The following is a 15,441-nucleotide window of genomic DNA, read 5'->3' as shown; positions in this document are numbered from 1 at the left end:
ACTCTTCATATAAGCTTAGTGAAGCAAGAGTATTAGTTCTAGACTCAGACTTCGGGATTTAAACAAGCCTCTTACATAACTGGTTTATGAATTCAGACATTGTTTAAGAACTCTCAGAGTCTTAGCTTCTTCTTTTGTATTCCACTGGTTTGTAGCCAAGTAACTGGAAAACGGGCTGCATTCCTCAAAGCTACTTGTAACCATTGACATTGCTTGTAACTGTTGTTACCTGGAATTCAGCCTCCAGAGGAGAGGGGTCACTGGGTGGATCTCTCTTCTTCATGTTCTGTAGACATGAATGTAACTCAGACAAGTTCACTTCTGTTTCCCCAAACTGATTGTATTCCACTAATGCTTGATGGATCAAGATATACTGTGCCTGCAAAAGCAAAGAGCACCAGACATAACTAACATGTACTGTAGAGCTCTACATGTCATATGTAACTAAAATACACATATATACAAATTTTTCCACATTGGGAAGCTGTGTGGGAATAAAAGAATATTGATATTTGTGGCATATAAATAGTCTCAAAACTGTCATATTTTCTAGAATATAAATAAATTGCATTTTGGACTAAAATTCCAGAAAAAAATAGCTTGTCAAATATATTTGAGTATCCATTGTATGTGGCTTTCATTTTATGCCTAGATTTTTCATTAACTCATGGTCTGTTACTTCCTTTAGTATTTAATATTGAGATTGAAATTAATATTATTCAAAACTATAATAGTTTTTGATGTAAGTCAGAAAAATTGGTTGATATCCTATAGAACATTTTATTCAAAACTTTTATAGCATTTCTCTTCCGTGAAGAAAACTATTTACATCTAGTTCTGCCAAACCCAAATTCAGTAATTCTAAACATTTTTATTATCTCCTTTGAGTCCTTTTTTGTTTGTTTGTTTTTGTTTAAGGAAAAGATATATTTGTGATAAGCCTTTTAAACTGGCATCTCTAGTTTGGCACATCTTTTGACTTTGATTATTTTCTGAGTATCATTCTATTTTTACAAATCTGCACACATGTCTATTTATCTACAGACACAAAAGTACATGAATTTCACTGATACTGATTCCCCTGTGGTTTCCATGTCTGCATCAGACCACACAGACAGACACACACTGGGTTGTTCTTTCCAACACCATGTGTCATTTGCTGTGATTTTTTTTTTCCCATTCCCCACTGTAGGCATTTAGATTATTTCCAACATTTTGTTATTCTAGCTATGCTAAATCCAAGGAGCATTTCATACATCTCGTTCTGGTTATGGCCATTTACACAGGCAAACTTGTACTGTTCTATCTCTTCCAATTACCAAATGCCACAGTGCATGTTCCAAATGTATCTAAGTGCCTCAACTTATATGTTCCTTTCACTTATATTTCCCATTTTGTTGTTGTTGTTATATGAGATAAATATTGACTTTATCTCAGCATTATTTTCATTTTGTGGATAGTTGATCTTAGGCATAGAAAGATTTTAAAATATCCAACAGTGTATAATAAAGCAATTCAGGGCTTATATTTGAATTTCTGAACTCTAGTCCAAAGAGCTAGGTTTTGCAGAGTGTGGTGGTTCCTGCCTGTTAGCCTGTCACTTGGGAGACTGAGGCAGGAGTTCTGCTCCAAATTCCAGGTCAGGTAGGCTGTACAGTGAGATCTTATGTGGAAACACAAAGAAAACAAAAGATGCTCTTAACCCCATACTTTTCTATCTGCTCAATGTTGTGAAAAGTTGCCAGTGCTGCTTCCTTTTTTCTCATCATAAATGACTTCACTATTTGGGGAAGCTTATATTTCTTCTGATGGAGATTAGCTTGTTTTAGTTCTCAGAAGTTAAAATATCTTCTTCCTCCACCGTTTGAATTTGTAATGATAAGTATTTCTTTTACACCCCTCACTACTGCCCCTGAAGATTTAAATCATTAAACAACGGTAAGCCTACTCAGGAAAAGTTTGACTGTACCTCCACTTGTACCATCAGACACCTCTGTCGCCTTAGCTTGACAACATAACCATAGACATCCACTTTGCCTTCTGCTTCCAAGCCTTCCAGCATGGCATCAATTCCAATGTAGGTGCCTGTGCGCCCAACACCAGCACTAAGGGAACAAACAGAAAAGTGAGGTGAGAGGTACACTAGATGGCTCAGTGGGTGAAGGAGCCTTACTGACAAAACTGACCTGAGCTTGATCCCTGAATTCCACTTAAAGGTGGAAGGAGAGAACTGAATCCATAAAGCTGTCCTCTATCCTAATAACACACACACACACACACACACAGTTTTTTAAAAGGAATAAAAATATGAGCCATGTTCACAAGGAAGAAGTGGAGCAGCCATCAAGGGTAGGCAATAACGCAAGTTTCACCTTGAAACTTATTTACCTATTTACATTCAGGCCCTTGTTATTTAATTCACAAATCATAACATCTGTTTATGCCCCCACAAATGTATGCAATTACACAATGTCAATTTATAACAACAGTTATTTGAGAAATGAATGTAAGTTTATCTTAGCAGATTATTGACAAAATAGCACTAGTTAATAAATGTCCCTAGCTGCCCAATAGAAGGGTTGTACATAGCCACAGGCGCTCTGGCCCTGAAGTCTTTACCTGCAGTGCACCACAATAGGACCACTGAAGAAGTTACTGAAAGCATTAACCCTCCTTCGAAGTTTGAGGAGCAGGTGGGGGTCTTCAGGAACCCCATGGTCTGGCCAGCTGGTAAACTGAATATGAGTCACGTCTCTTCCAGTTGCTTTCTCTTTTTTCTAGTCAAGAGATAATGCTTCTTTGAGATGGTGTCTTTCAAAGCAAACTCAGTGAGATAAATATGTATAAAAGAGGATCTGCACAATAGGCTCTTCATGTAACCACCCCCAAATCTTTGCCTCAGACATTTTCTTCCTTGTTTTTCCAATTTCCTGTCACATGAGAAGCCACACTAAGACTCACATGCACTACCCAGTAAACCAATGATGAACAGAGCAAGGAAGAGTAAGGAAAGTGGAAACTCCTCAGACTTTCTGTGCTAAGAAGTCAAAGTTAAAAAAAAATAATAAACTAAAAGAGAAAGACTTAAAAAGCAAGCAGAGAGATGTAGGTGGAGTTTTGGATACTAAGTAAACACTATCCTCACAACTTTTTAGAATTCATCTGCTTGTTTTTCCAGCAAGTAGGACTATTTCCTACATGTAGAAAGTATAATTCATTATTTGGTTTGCATTCCATTCTATAGGTTATCACACAGAGAATTACCCACTTTCAAAAGATGAATAATATAATGTTCTGCTTGCAAGTCTCCAATAGAAATTATATAAATCCATTAAGATAGATACCTCAGAATAATCACAGTGACCAGCTAGGCATCAGCCCCTAAACAGCTCCTCTATACATGCAGAACAGGGAGTAACACCATCATAGCAAAGAAGGCAGTAGGATAAATACCCAGCAAACCTAGGTTTTCAGTTTCTGTCTTCCTGAAGAAAATATATCTGTGCTTTGCACAAATAGAGTTCAGATCACCAAAACACTCCAACGAATAGAATTCAAAGGAAAGTTAAACTAAAATAACTTGAATTGCACTATTAATGTATACATGGTAAACCAGAGTCCACATAGTTAAAGTGTGTTTGTTACATTCAGAGTGGTACACCATCACTATCTAATGACAGAATGTTGTTTTCACTATAAAATGAAAGCCTGAACCCATCTGACTCCCCATTTCGACACCCTCAGCCTAAGGCAACCACTAATCTATTTTCTGCATTTATAGGCTCCTCTATCTGGAATTTTCCTGAAAATGGGATTGCATAATAAGACATGACCTCCATTTCAACTCCTCTCAAGGCCATTCTGACCTCGTTCTCTGCTGAACCGAATATTCTCTTGCACAACTGTATAGTTGTAACTTAGTATTTCTTTTAATGCTCATGTAGTGTGCCATCTTTAAAATATGCTTTCCATAATGCAGACAGACTACTGACAAGCAGTATTGTTTTTCCACTTAATAACCTTGTCACTGACTTAGCACATCTTGTGGACCCTCTTGTTACTACTTCAGAGGTCCAGCATAAGAGCTGCTTATGAGTGGTGTAGACAAACAATGCATCAATCAGCAATTTAAATTGTATCCTGTCAGCTTTCATGGTTGTTTCAACCTGGCTCCTTCTCCTAAAGATCATTAAAAATAATTTTTCCCAGATGTGTTTTAGTTCCTCACATTTAATATCCCTTAGCTGCACTTTTATAAAAAGCCATACCAAGCCAAAAGTGACATAATGAAATAAACTCACATGTGTGATGTTCAGCTTCTGAATGATGTAATCGGGACATCTTTTGTGTTCGGTGATCTTCACAACAACATCTCTGTAAGCCCGGGTGCCTTCCTCCATGCATGGCCAGTATTCTGCACACTTGTTCTACAGTTTAAAAAAAAAATCATTCATGACTCCAGTGTATCATAAAACAGTTTCTGCTTACTCCCTAAAACACCAACAATCAAAAATCTATACAACTGAAATTCCCCCAAACATTTGCATATTCTTTTTTTTTTTTTCTAAATAACATGTGCACCTTGAACTGGAATGTGTTCTATTTCCCACTAATGTTTTTGGATGGATCTGTCTTAACCAATCAGTAGAAGGACAATCTGCCCAGTCCTTACCACCTATTACAAGAAGATTAGGAAAATTATTAGGAAAAGTGACGTGCTTACAAGCAGTCACCTTCAGGCTCGGGAAACCAGAGGCTTTTACTTCTCCCAACACTGAATTATGTGAGTGTCCACCGTCTACCCAAGGTCAGTTTTGCTGTGGCCATTCACAAATAGTTGTAAAATTGGCACATTACAATGTATGGAACTTATCACAATGCCAAATGAAAGCCTCAAAATCAATTGACTTAAATATTACACACACACACACACACACACACACACACACACACACACACATGCACACACACAAACTTTGCATACAAATTTAGGTTTTTTACCCACATGAAAATGTAAATAAAATGTTAACAACATTCAAACAATTAAAACAGAGAGTTGTTTGTATTACAAATACCAGATGCAGCTCAGCATTTCCTAAGTTCCAACCTCAGCCTCTGGACTCTTACCCTGTTTCCTTCTTCACATCGTGTGACCATGACAATAACTGTGGCTTTTTGTTCCCAGATCATCCTCCAGAAGTCATCGACCGTTTCATCCCGGGGTCCTAGAAGTTAAGTACAAGTTACAAAATGCTTTCTCAGAAATGCTATAAAACAAATTTCCAGGAGTCACTCCAGGATTTGATATACATTACCTTGTGCAGCAATGTATTTCCTTGGTTCCTTGAAGCCCTGGTCAGAAAATACAAAAGGAAAAGTCATTTATAGAACACTTATTTGTTTAACATGCAAAACTGTGAATCAGAAGAAGTTGATATAGTTCTATCATGGTTGCAAACACATCTGGCCGTTGTCAGTGTGTGGGTGGGGGTGGGGTTATTAATGTACAACATGGCATTTAATGGTGCTGAACGGGTTAGTTATCATTCGCAAACAGCCTTCATGACCTGCATGTATTTTTACCATGTACTCCAAACAGCTCTTATAATTAGACTTCATCTCATCTGGGATGGTGCAGCAATTAGCAAGACGAATCAAGACTGTCCTTGTTTATAATCTACTCACCCTACCATACTTCCTGCTGTTTGAACCTTTTCACAGGCCATGGCATTCTTTTTCAGAGTTTTACTCAATTTCTCGCAATAAATACCTCTGGGAACACACCTACACTTGCACATATTAACTATTGCTGGAACATGTTTTGTATTCCCTAGAGTCCTTTTATGCCATTCCAGATATGAAAAATAAAAACATTCATTACCTATAATGACTGCTTTCTCTGCTCCACTGACTAAGACAAGGAAGCAGTGCAGACACAGATAAAATATGCTAATTCCTTGCAAAGTGCTCTCAAAAACTTTTACCTTAGTAAAGGGGAAAATTCCATAGGAAGAGGTGGAGCTGCCATTGATAGAAACTTTGCCCATCAGGTATATGAATCCTCGCTTAATTTCAGTCAGTCTCGTGATAGTATCAGTCATTTGCATCTATTCATCCAGAACATGCTGAGCAGCTACCGTATGTCAATAACCTACCTAGGAGCTGACAAGATCTGCTTTCCAGGCGGTTGGAGCTCAGTTGGAGAAACGTAATTATAACTTGATCCCATCATTATCATACATATTTGAACAGAATACATAGGCTATTTATTTTTAGAGTCTATCCAAATCCTTACAAAATCTTTAGTATTGCCATGTCTTCTCTCCATTACATTCCTTTGAAGGACAAGACATTTGGAAAACAAACTTGTGTACTCTAAAACAAAACCTGGCCAATTGCAATTGTTGTGGCCTGCAGAGGTCACTTGCCCAAATCAGTTAAAATTAGGACACATGACTAAGCTGTTTTGGGAGACCACTCTTCACAGTTGAAAGTGCTGCTTGCTACTGGAAGCAAGCTTTGCAGAGAAGATGTAAAGCAGGAATAAGAGTTTATATTATGGAGATCATTCACATATTCAGGAAAATATGTCAATTCAGTTAGGTTCCAGGGCATGGTTTTAAGTAAGATTATATAAAGTGCTAGGTATCAAAAATACTTGATGAGAGTCAAGTTTCGGGTGTTATCTTGAGAGACCACCTAGGGATGCAATCCCAGTTCTGGTTCTCCTAGAAAAACTGGGAATGTTTCGCAATCAATTGTGAGAGTTATTTAATTAATACATGGAAATCACTAAAAATGATGACTGATAAACAGCAAATGCATTTAATAAATTGCAGTATGTTACCAAATATTCATAATCATTTATGTGAATAATTTAGCTCTGGAAAACCATACGATATCTCAAAAAGTGACTTTATTAATGACTAAAACACGGATGCCAAAGGTGTATCTTTCTCGAGTGATTCAACTAGAAAATATATCTAAATTAGTTTAGGTCTTTACATAGATTGTATGTAGTTGAATTCTTGTTCCCAAATTTTATATTTACTTGGAACACCAGAATGTACATTTAAGTGAAAATGGTGTCTTTGTAGAGCTGAGAGTTCAAATAATGTCATAGAGTGCAATGACAAGTGTCCATACAAGTGAAAGGGGCAGGTTATGAAAACAGAGGAGCTGGAGCAGGCAAGAAGGCCCTGAGGTGGAGGCAGAGACTGGAGAGAGGCAGCCATGAACCAGCAAAGACAAGGATAGCTAGAAGCCTCCAGAAGCCAAAAGTCGACCAGATAGGATTTTTCTCCCAGACAGCATGAGTGATATCTTGCTTTGAGATTTTTAGGTTCAAGAACTCAGAGAATAGATTTATGTTATTTTCCTGGTACTAATTTATTATGCTAGATCTCAGAAACTAATTATTGAAAACACTATATATTATATATATATATATATATATATATATATATATATATATATAATGATAAGGTGAAATTTGACTTTCTACTTCAATAAAATGTTACACATTTATATAAGAAAAACAAAAAAAATAATAATAACAAAGAGACTTCAATTTCAACTGCCCACCCTTTAGAAAAACTTTGAGAATTACACATAAATCATCATATATCATATCATAACATATGCACTTGAATAATTATGTTAGGAATAGATTATAAGTTAGAGCAACTGCCATGTGGAAATTTAAAAAATAATTATAATTATATAAGTTCCTTGGATCTGAAATTCCTCTATTAGAAATCTATTCTATAGATATATTAAAACCCATAGGGTAATAATATAAAACAAGGTGGCACATCGTTCTTTGTAGTAGTAGAAATTTATAAAGCACAGTTAATGTTCGTTAATTATATCATGAGTTACCACAAAAACAAAAAGACACAAAAACTTTCTAGGTCTGGAGTTAGCAAACTTTGGCTTGTGATGTTTAATCTTTGTTCTTTTTTTTACATATTTTAGTTGTTTGTGCGTCTGAGTGTGTTATTAATGCACCGTGTGTGCAGGTGCCTACATAGGCCACAAGAGGGCATCAGTTCCCCTTAACGGATGTTACAAGTGGTTGTGAGCTTTCTGATATTGGTGGTGGGAACCAGATCTAGATCCTCTGTAAGAGCAGCCAGTACTTTTAACTGCTGAGTCGTCTCTCAGCTCCCCTTTCCCTGAACCCTGATGTTTAATCTTGATCTCCAACTGGACAGTATTGAAGATCACCTAGGAGACAAACCATGCATGTCTGTGAGGGAGTATCCAGAGACACTTAAATGAAGTAGGAAGAGCCACTCTGATCATAGTAAGTAGGAGGAAGGAAGACCCACCACTATTCCCCTGACAGAGGTCTGACACTGAATGAAAAGAAGAACACAAATGGGATCCTAGCATTTATCTTCCTCTGCTTCCTGACTGCAGATGCAGTGTGATCAGCCACTCACACTCCTGTGGCCATCATGATATAGTGTACTCAAACCATGAGACAAAATAAACCTTCCTATCCTTAAGTGGTTTTTGTCAAGTTTTTGTAACAGGAACAAGAAAGGTATAGGAACAGGCCTGTGAGCAAATCCAGCAAGATCTGACTTCATACCTAAAGTGCTTCTGTTACTGAGCTATTATGTACTGTCAAGGGAAGCTCGGCCACTCAAGTGAGGGTTGAGTATTTGTGATAAAGATTAAGTATGATCTCCAAAGTCAAAAGTAAGTGCTCTTTGGGCCCTTAGAGGAAGAGTCTGATAATCCTTCCATTTAGAGTACTATTATATGTGCTCTATGTAGACAGAGAAAGATCTACATGTATGTAAATATTTTAGATAGTTAAATACCCTATATCTATATAACTAGATGTGTATATGTGCATGTATATCAATGCAGAAATGTATCTCTGTGGTGGATATGTTTATATATGCCTATTAAGAAAATAATACAGGATACATAACAGTTGAATATAATATTTGTAATAAGCAAGCCTTAGTAGAATATTGGAGTTTTACTTTTCTAATAAAAAACTCCATGTAGATAATGAAGACTTTCCTGATGAAAGGAAATACTGGGTAGATTGGGTAAGGAGATATTCTCAGCCATGTGTTTTTCTACTGTGTAAAATTCTTTAACTCCACGAAGCACACGTATTTAAAAACTATATATGCCACATTTTAAAATGTTTTCACAAATTTTGTCGAGATATTTACAGTTTGGATAAGTACAAGGGAAGATGAATAGCATCAATGGAGTAAGCAAGTACTGCAGTGCCCTGTATAACAGAAGCACAACAGTTTGGGATCAGGCAGACCTGAGTCACATCTCGGTTAAGACATTTACTAATTACATCAGTCTCATAATAACTAAAGAACCTGATTCCCCCACTTCTCATGTATATAGTAGGCATAATGTGCTCAGCTGAATAAATGTAGAATTCTTATGAGAAATGCATGAGATCATTCAGCTTAATACACAGCAAGGAGTAGATTTTTATTTTCAATGAGAAGAAAGCCTTACTTTGCTTATAGCACCAGCAAGCATACTTGTTACAATTTTTGTAAACATTAGTGAGTTTGATGTTGGTGTCAGGGATGTTTTGGCTTAATTTAAAATAGTTCTAATAACTTCTCCAAATTTTTTTGTGAAAACAGTGGAGGAACTAAATCAAACACATAGATGCAAAGAAAATGAACATATCCAACAACCAAAAGTGGCTACAAGATAATCCCGCGTATTTACTCACATCAATGTAGCTGGCATTTATGTAGGTGGACCCTGCATCTCCATTTATTTCAGAGAGTTCAACACGGTTATAATCATCTGTTTAAAGAAAAGAAAGTTTTATATTGAAATAATGAGTAATCATGCAGTGTCAACATACAGAAACTCAGTTCCCTATGTGCACTCACAGGGAAGGATGTCAACGTAACGGTTTTTATTCTGGTTGTGGGGCTTTCGGGCATCTTTGATAGAGAACTTGCTGAATACCCGTGGAATGCTCTGGAAGACACAAAGATTCTTGGGGTTACCGAAGATTCCAAAAAGAAGGAGGAGAAGGAGAGAAGGAAGGAAGGAAGGAAGGAAGGAAGGAAGGAAGGAAGGAAGGAAGGAAGGAAGGAAGGAAAGAAGGAAGTTAGTTTTTCCTTTGCCAGTCACCATTTGGGGTAAATGAGGGAACTTATAAATATGTCCTTTCTACTGACAAACATGGTTAATAAGCTAGAATTAACTTTATTTTACATTTTTCAAAAACCCATATTTCCTTTAAAACTCAATGACAGAACAATTAAATTATTAAATTAAAAAGTAATTTCAGAACAAACTTAATGTTACATGAAAAAATACAAAATAATCAATGTGACATTCAAAACTTTTTATTTTGTGACTGACCATTAGATAGTCATCTAGAACACAAGTACAAAACGAGCCAAATATGATTTGTGACAGGACTTCATAATCAGTTACAATGCACTAAAACATCATACTACGATGTTGACCGGCTTCATATTGTGAATGACTTTGCACCCTCAATGAATCTCTCATCTGTAAATATTGCAGTAACATATGCCTGTATTATATTGCTGCATTCTGCAGATAAATTATTAAGGCAAACGGTTATGTAAATATATATAACACAGAATCATCTTGATGACCACGTGGAATTTCTTACCCTATATCAACAATGACACATACCTGAAATTCAGCCAGAAAAAGTCTACCCTCATCAGCAATCTTTCTTTTATATGTTTCCAACAAAATGTCAGCGTGAATTGGCTCCACATCCATCAGTTGCTTTTCATCATCTGTAAACAAGTGAGATTCAAGACCAGTGTTGGGTTTGTCTGTCTGTCAGATATGCATATGTTAATAGAGTTCACATCTTGAACTTAGTCCTCAACAATTTCTTTCTCCCTATCTTTGTGGGGAATTTCATTCACATGAAAGCATTGGTATATAAATTAAGGACTTCTAAGTCTTATACTTCAGGCATTTTCTGACTTTGTACTATGCTCTTTACTAGCATGAGCTTCTCCCTATCCTATGCCTAGATAAAAGGTCCTTGACAAAATATTACCATTGTTAGAAATCCATGTTTTCGATTAGTTACATGGAATTTATATTAGTTGACATATTTCTATGTGCCATGTTTATTATTTCTCATCAATAACCTCACACACACTAAACAAACTATCCACCCAGGAGCTCGATCCCCAGCCTCCTTTTTAACTTTTGTGTAGTATCGTAATAGTACAAATGATAAGAGAAAATGATTGATATTGTTGTATCCATCATTCATCTTAATTTTGTTACACTATACTGTCAAACAAATTATATTCATCTGTTGTATCTCATGAATATTAAAAAAGTTAAATACATTGTGAGATAACTTTCTATGATTTAAAAAAAGAATGTACATGGGTACTGAGTACTCCCTTTCTTTCCATTATGAAAAATTTTCACTATGAGCTATATTAATATACTGATCTTGACAAAACATAGGTCTCTATAAGACATATTTGTTATTTGATATACTTTATGTGTATGAGTTTTTGTCCATATTTATGCATGTACGCCACATGCATGCAGTACCCACACAGGCCAGAAGAGGGAGTATCTGATCCCATCAATCTGGATTTTAGGGCAGTTGTAAGCTGCCAAGTGGGTGCTGGGAACTAACCCAGGTCCTCTTCAAGAACAGTCAGTGCTCTTCACCTCTGAGTCATCTCTCCATCCCGGTAAACCATGATTTAAAAGGTTAAGAAAATTTGTGCTGTTACACATGCAAATATTTCTCCTACTCTCCCAACTGGTTCTTCAGGTGTCATGGTAACTGTACCGATTGTCAGATGAAGAAAGAAGCTGTCCATGATTGTGATATAGCTATATTACTGTTCACAAAAACTTTGTTTCCAAACACAATTACCACTTTAGCTAGTTGCAGTAAGTAGTTCCTTTAGGTGGTGGGAGATGCCTAGTATTCATCCATGCTGAATTGAAAGCTGTGTTTAGAGTGGGTAAGTTCTAAAGTCTTCCCAGTTGCAATTGGTATTAACTACAAGATGAAACAGCTGATACTTCCAATCCACCTTAACTCTGGGAAGTGCATTCTGCCCTCTGCCCAGGTGTGATCACTCTCAGCCTAAGTGAACCAACACTCAAGACATGTTACCTTGTTGAGATAAGGTAATGTGCACTCACAGGGAAGGATGTCTGGTACCTTATATGTTCATTGGCATGCACTGAATTCCATACACTCACCTGGGCAGTGGGGAGAAAACCCTGAAAAAAGAGGAATTTCCAGCCTCCCCAAAGTCTGCACCCTACTTATGGGAGGCTAATCAACAAAGACACAAATAAATACAGCAGCATCAGGTTGTGACACAGTCTCTAAAGGAGACTAAAACTGAGGACCTCTACAGAAGCAGCCCGAAAGCTGCTGCACACAAATATGATGTCTCCTGTTGTCAGAAGGAAATCCTTCACACAGGAGGTAACACAAGACAGAGAGGTGCTCTGAAAGTCTGTGTCTTAAGTAATAGAAAAATAAGCTACTTTAATTATTGTAAGCATAGTTTAAAAGTCTTTAATGATTTTTTTTAGATTCTGTCTTTAAAAACCTAAAGAAATTATAGAAGATTTGGAAGGAAGAGTGTCTTTTCTTTATATAATGTCTATCTTATTCATCACTGTGTCTTCAGTGGGAGGATCCACCATCCATCCCACTTCGGCAAACTGAAGATATTCCATATCACCTCATCACTATGGAATACCATCTGCTCTCCCATTCTTCCTTCTTCACTAGTTGATCTGATGTTTCCCAGCAGTCTTAGCCAACCAAATTTCTGCACCCTCAACAGGCAATTTTCTATCATTTATCTTTACACAGAACTATACACATTATATAGCTATAACATTTACCAAATTGTCCCTACTTATCAATACACCTGCCTTCCTCTACTAGATTCCCAAATCTTGAATGGCAGATGCCATGGGCAACTACTGTGACACTCTCAACGCCATGGACAATATTTGTGATACCTTGAAAACTTAACATAGATGGCTGCTTTTGGAAAAAAAATTAATTTGCTTCATTGTGTGTCAATAGACAAAGTCCAGGTTTAATTTAAAATGCACAGTCACTATTTTTAAAATAAGAGGATTCAAATTCAGAGAAATAATATTCATCAGTAAAAAACATTTATACTCACCCCTTTCAACAAGTTCCTGTTGTTCATCTAAATTGCTGTGAAAATAAGAAACATGAGTTTCTCTATTTGTAAGGAATATGGAATTCAGTTGGCACTCAACTTAACTGAGCAAACACCATTTTATAAATGTAGTAAGCAAGGGAGAAGTCAAGGTAAGGATAATAGACTGTGTAGGTGGAATAAGAGAAGGGGAGAATGAAAGGATTGAAATGAGAGAGGTGAAACAGGAACTTGGGGAGAGTGAAGAAAGCAAGGTAGGGAGGGAAGAAAGCAACCAAGAGTTGCCTGTGAATTTCAGAAGCGTGAGAAAGTTAAGTGAATCCTCCCATTTTTCCTAAATATTTATCATCTTAAGCAAGGAAATAAACACACTTCCCAGAACTTCCCTCCTGTTGCATTTGCTGTCCACAAATGGCTTTCATTTACTGAGGGTTGAAAGAGAAGGTACAGTCTTCACACTTATCATTATCAAAACAAGCCTACAATGCCATTAGCAATGGTAGAGAGTATAAGTACGTACGGTAAGCCAATAATTCCATGTTAAATCATGGAATTGACACCCAATTCAGTCATAAACTGAAGTTCATACTGTCTTCTCTAGTCCATTGCTCAGTCAACGTGTTTTGGAAAACAGCTTGTGACATTATTACAACTACTATTGCCTCCTAATTCAAAAGGAATTGTCTCTCACCTGGACCTTTTCTTGCGCAGATCATAGATTTTATACAGAACAACAAGCAGGGCTATTGATGTCACAATAATCAGAAACACCAAGAAGATAATCAGTGCTTTAGCATTATCTAGAAGTGAAAAGTGACACACAAGAGCTTATTATGTCAAGTGCTTTGCTAGACAATGTGAGTGACCTTCATGAACTAGAATTTTAGTATTTTTCATTTATGGTGAATATCCAAAGCTAAAATTTTAGAATAAGATGAAATACATTAAAATCTTGGTTTTGCAATGATGGGCTCTGTTATTTCAAAATTCCCAAGGCCTTTATATTTAAAGAGACTAATTAGAATATAAATGAGCACTTCCATTTCTTTTCATTAAATACTGTCCTTTTGTAGAAAACTATCATTTAGATTTAATTCCCTTTCAGAGGTTCATTTTAAAGGGATCAGTGAGGTAATGTGGTTATTACAGCTTTCAGAAAGAAACTCATAGTTTACCATTGAGCACAGAAGTGGGTAGCCTCCTAAGGGATTCATAAAAGCTTCTACCCCACAAAGATAAATCTCTTACATGCTCACTGGGGAATAAAACCAATTAACCAAGAGACAAAATTTATTTCATTTGACAGTGAGGATTAACACTTTCCCTAGCCTGAGTTTTCATTAAGAATCAATGTGAATCGCATGCATAGGGAAAGCAGAGCAAAGCATGGTTGGCAATATCTTTTTTTATTTTATTGTCTTTTTATTTTTTTATTAAGAAAAGTTTTTATTCATTTTACATACCAATCAAAGATCCCCCTCTTCCTCCCGCCCCTCCAGCCTCCCCTTCCCAACCCACCCTCCATTGCCTCCTACAAGAAGGTAAGGCTTCCCATGGGGAAGTACATTTAGTAGAGGCAAGTCTAAGCCTCTCCCCCTGTCTCAAGGCTGTGTGAGGTGTCCCATCATAGGCAGTGGGCTCCAAAAAGCCTCCTCATGTACCAGGGATGGATTCTGCTCCTACTGCCAAGGGGGCCCTTAAGCAGATCAAGCTACACAACTGTCTCACTATGCAGAGGGCCTAGCCCAGTCCCATGCAGGCTCCACAGCTGTTGATCCAAATTTCATGAGTTCCCACTAGGTGGGCAAATCTTTATCGCGGGTTACATGTCATCCTTTTCATGCACATGATGGATATACAATAAACCCATGCAGTGACATCAAGGTTTGAGTCCCAGAGCCAGGCTAGGGAGTTTCCAAGCTTACTTCTTCCTTACTTAAAGGGAATTTGGCCAGAATCCTATTACCTTTGCACCTCAGTGTTTTAATTCCTGAAATGAGGCTAAATAGTGTGATTCCAATAAATGATAGACTGAACAGAGAGAAAACTAGCTATTCATGACCCCCCAAACCTATTTTTTTTTGTGCTTTACTGTCTATAATGATGCTCCAGATGCTAAAGATATCTTAGAAATCAGAACATAATCAGCACACATATCAGTAACACAGATATATGCCAAACACTACTAAGAAAGCAGTTCCATTTAAAAGAGCTACCAAAAATATCTGTCTGTGCAAATAAA

The 15,441-nt window shown here is 36.9% G+C and overlaps 1 protein-coding gene across 1 annotated transcript in view; it reads right to left on the bottom strand.

Annotated features, from left to right (window-relative positions):
- The window catches only part of Ptprc (protein tyrosine phosphatase receptor type C), a 107,693-nt gene that overhangs the window by 13,918 nt on the left and 78,334 nt on the right, over positions 1–15,441 (bottom strand). The window contains exons 11-21 of the mRNA XM_059280709.1: positions 13,891–13,999; positions 13,200–13,234; positions 10,684–10,793; positions 9,900–9,990; positions 9,734–9,810; positions 5,316–5,352; positions 5,128–5,225; positions 4,302–4,427; positions 2,620–2,777; positions 1,970–2,105; positions 230–379 (exon numbers count right to left, since the gene is read on the bottom strand). Of these exons, the coding sequence (XP_059136692.1) occupies positions 230–379; positions 1,970–2,105; positions 2,620–2,777; positions 4,302–4,427; positions 5,128–5,225; positions 5,316–5,352; positions 9,734–9,810; positions 9,900–9,990; positions 10,684–10,793; positions 13,200–13,234; positions 13,891–13,999 (1,127 nt within the window). The remainder of the gene's footprint in view (positions 1–229; positions 380–1,969; positions 2,106–2,619; positions 2,778–4,301; positions 4,428–5,127; positions 5,226–5,315; positions 5,353–9,733; positions 9,811–9,899; positions 9,991–10,683; positions 10,794–13,199; positions 13,235–13,890; positions 14,000–15,441) is intronic.

This window comes from Peromyscus eremicus, chromosome 15 (assembly GCF_949786415.1).
Source record: "Peromyscus eremicus chromosome 15, PerEre_H2_v1, whole genome shotgun sequence".
Taxonomy (NCBI): Eukaryota; Metazoa; Chordata; class Mammalia; order Rodentia; family Cricetidae; genus Peromyscus; species Peromyscus eremicus.
This window is presented reverse-complemented; position numbering and strand designations above follow the sequence as displayed.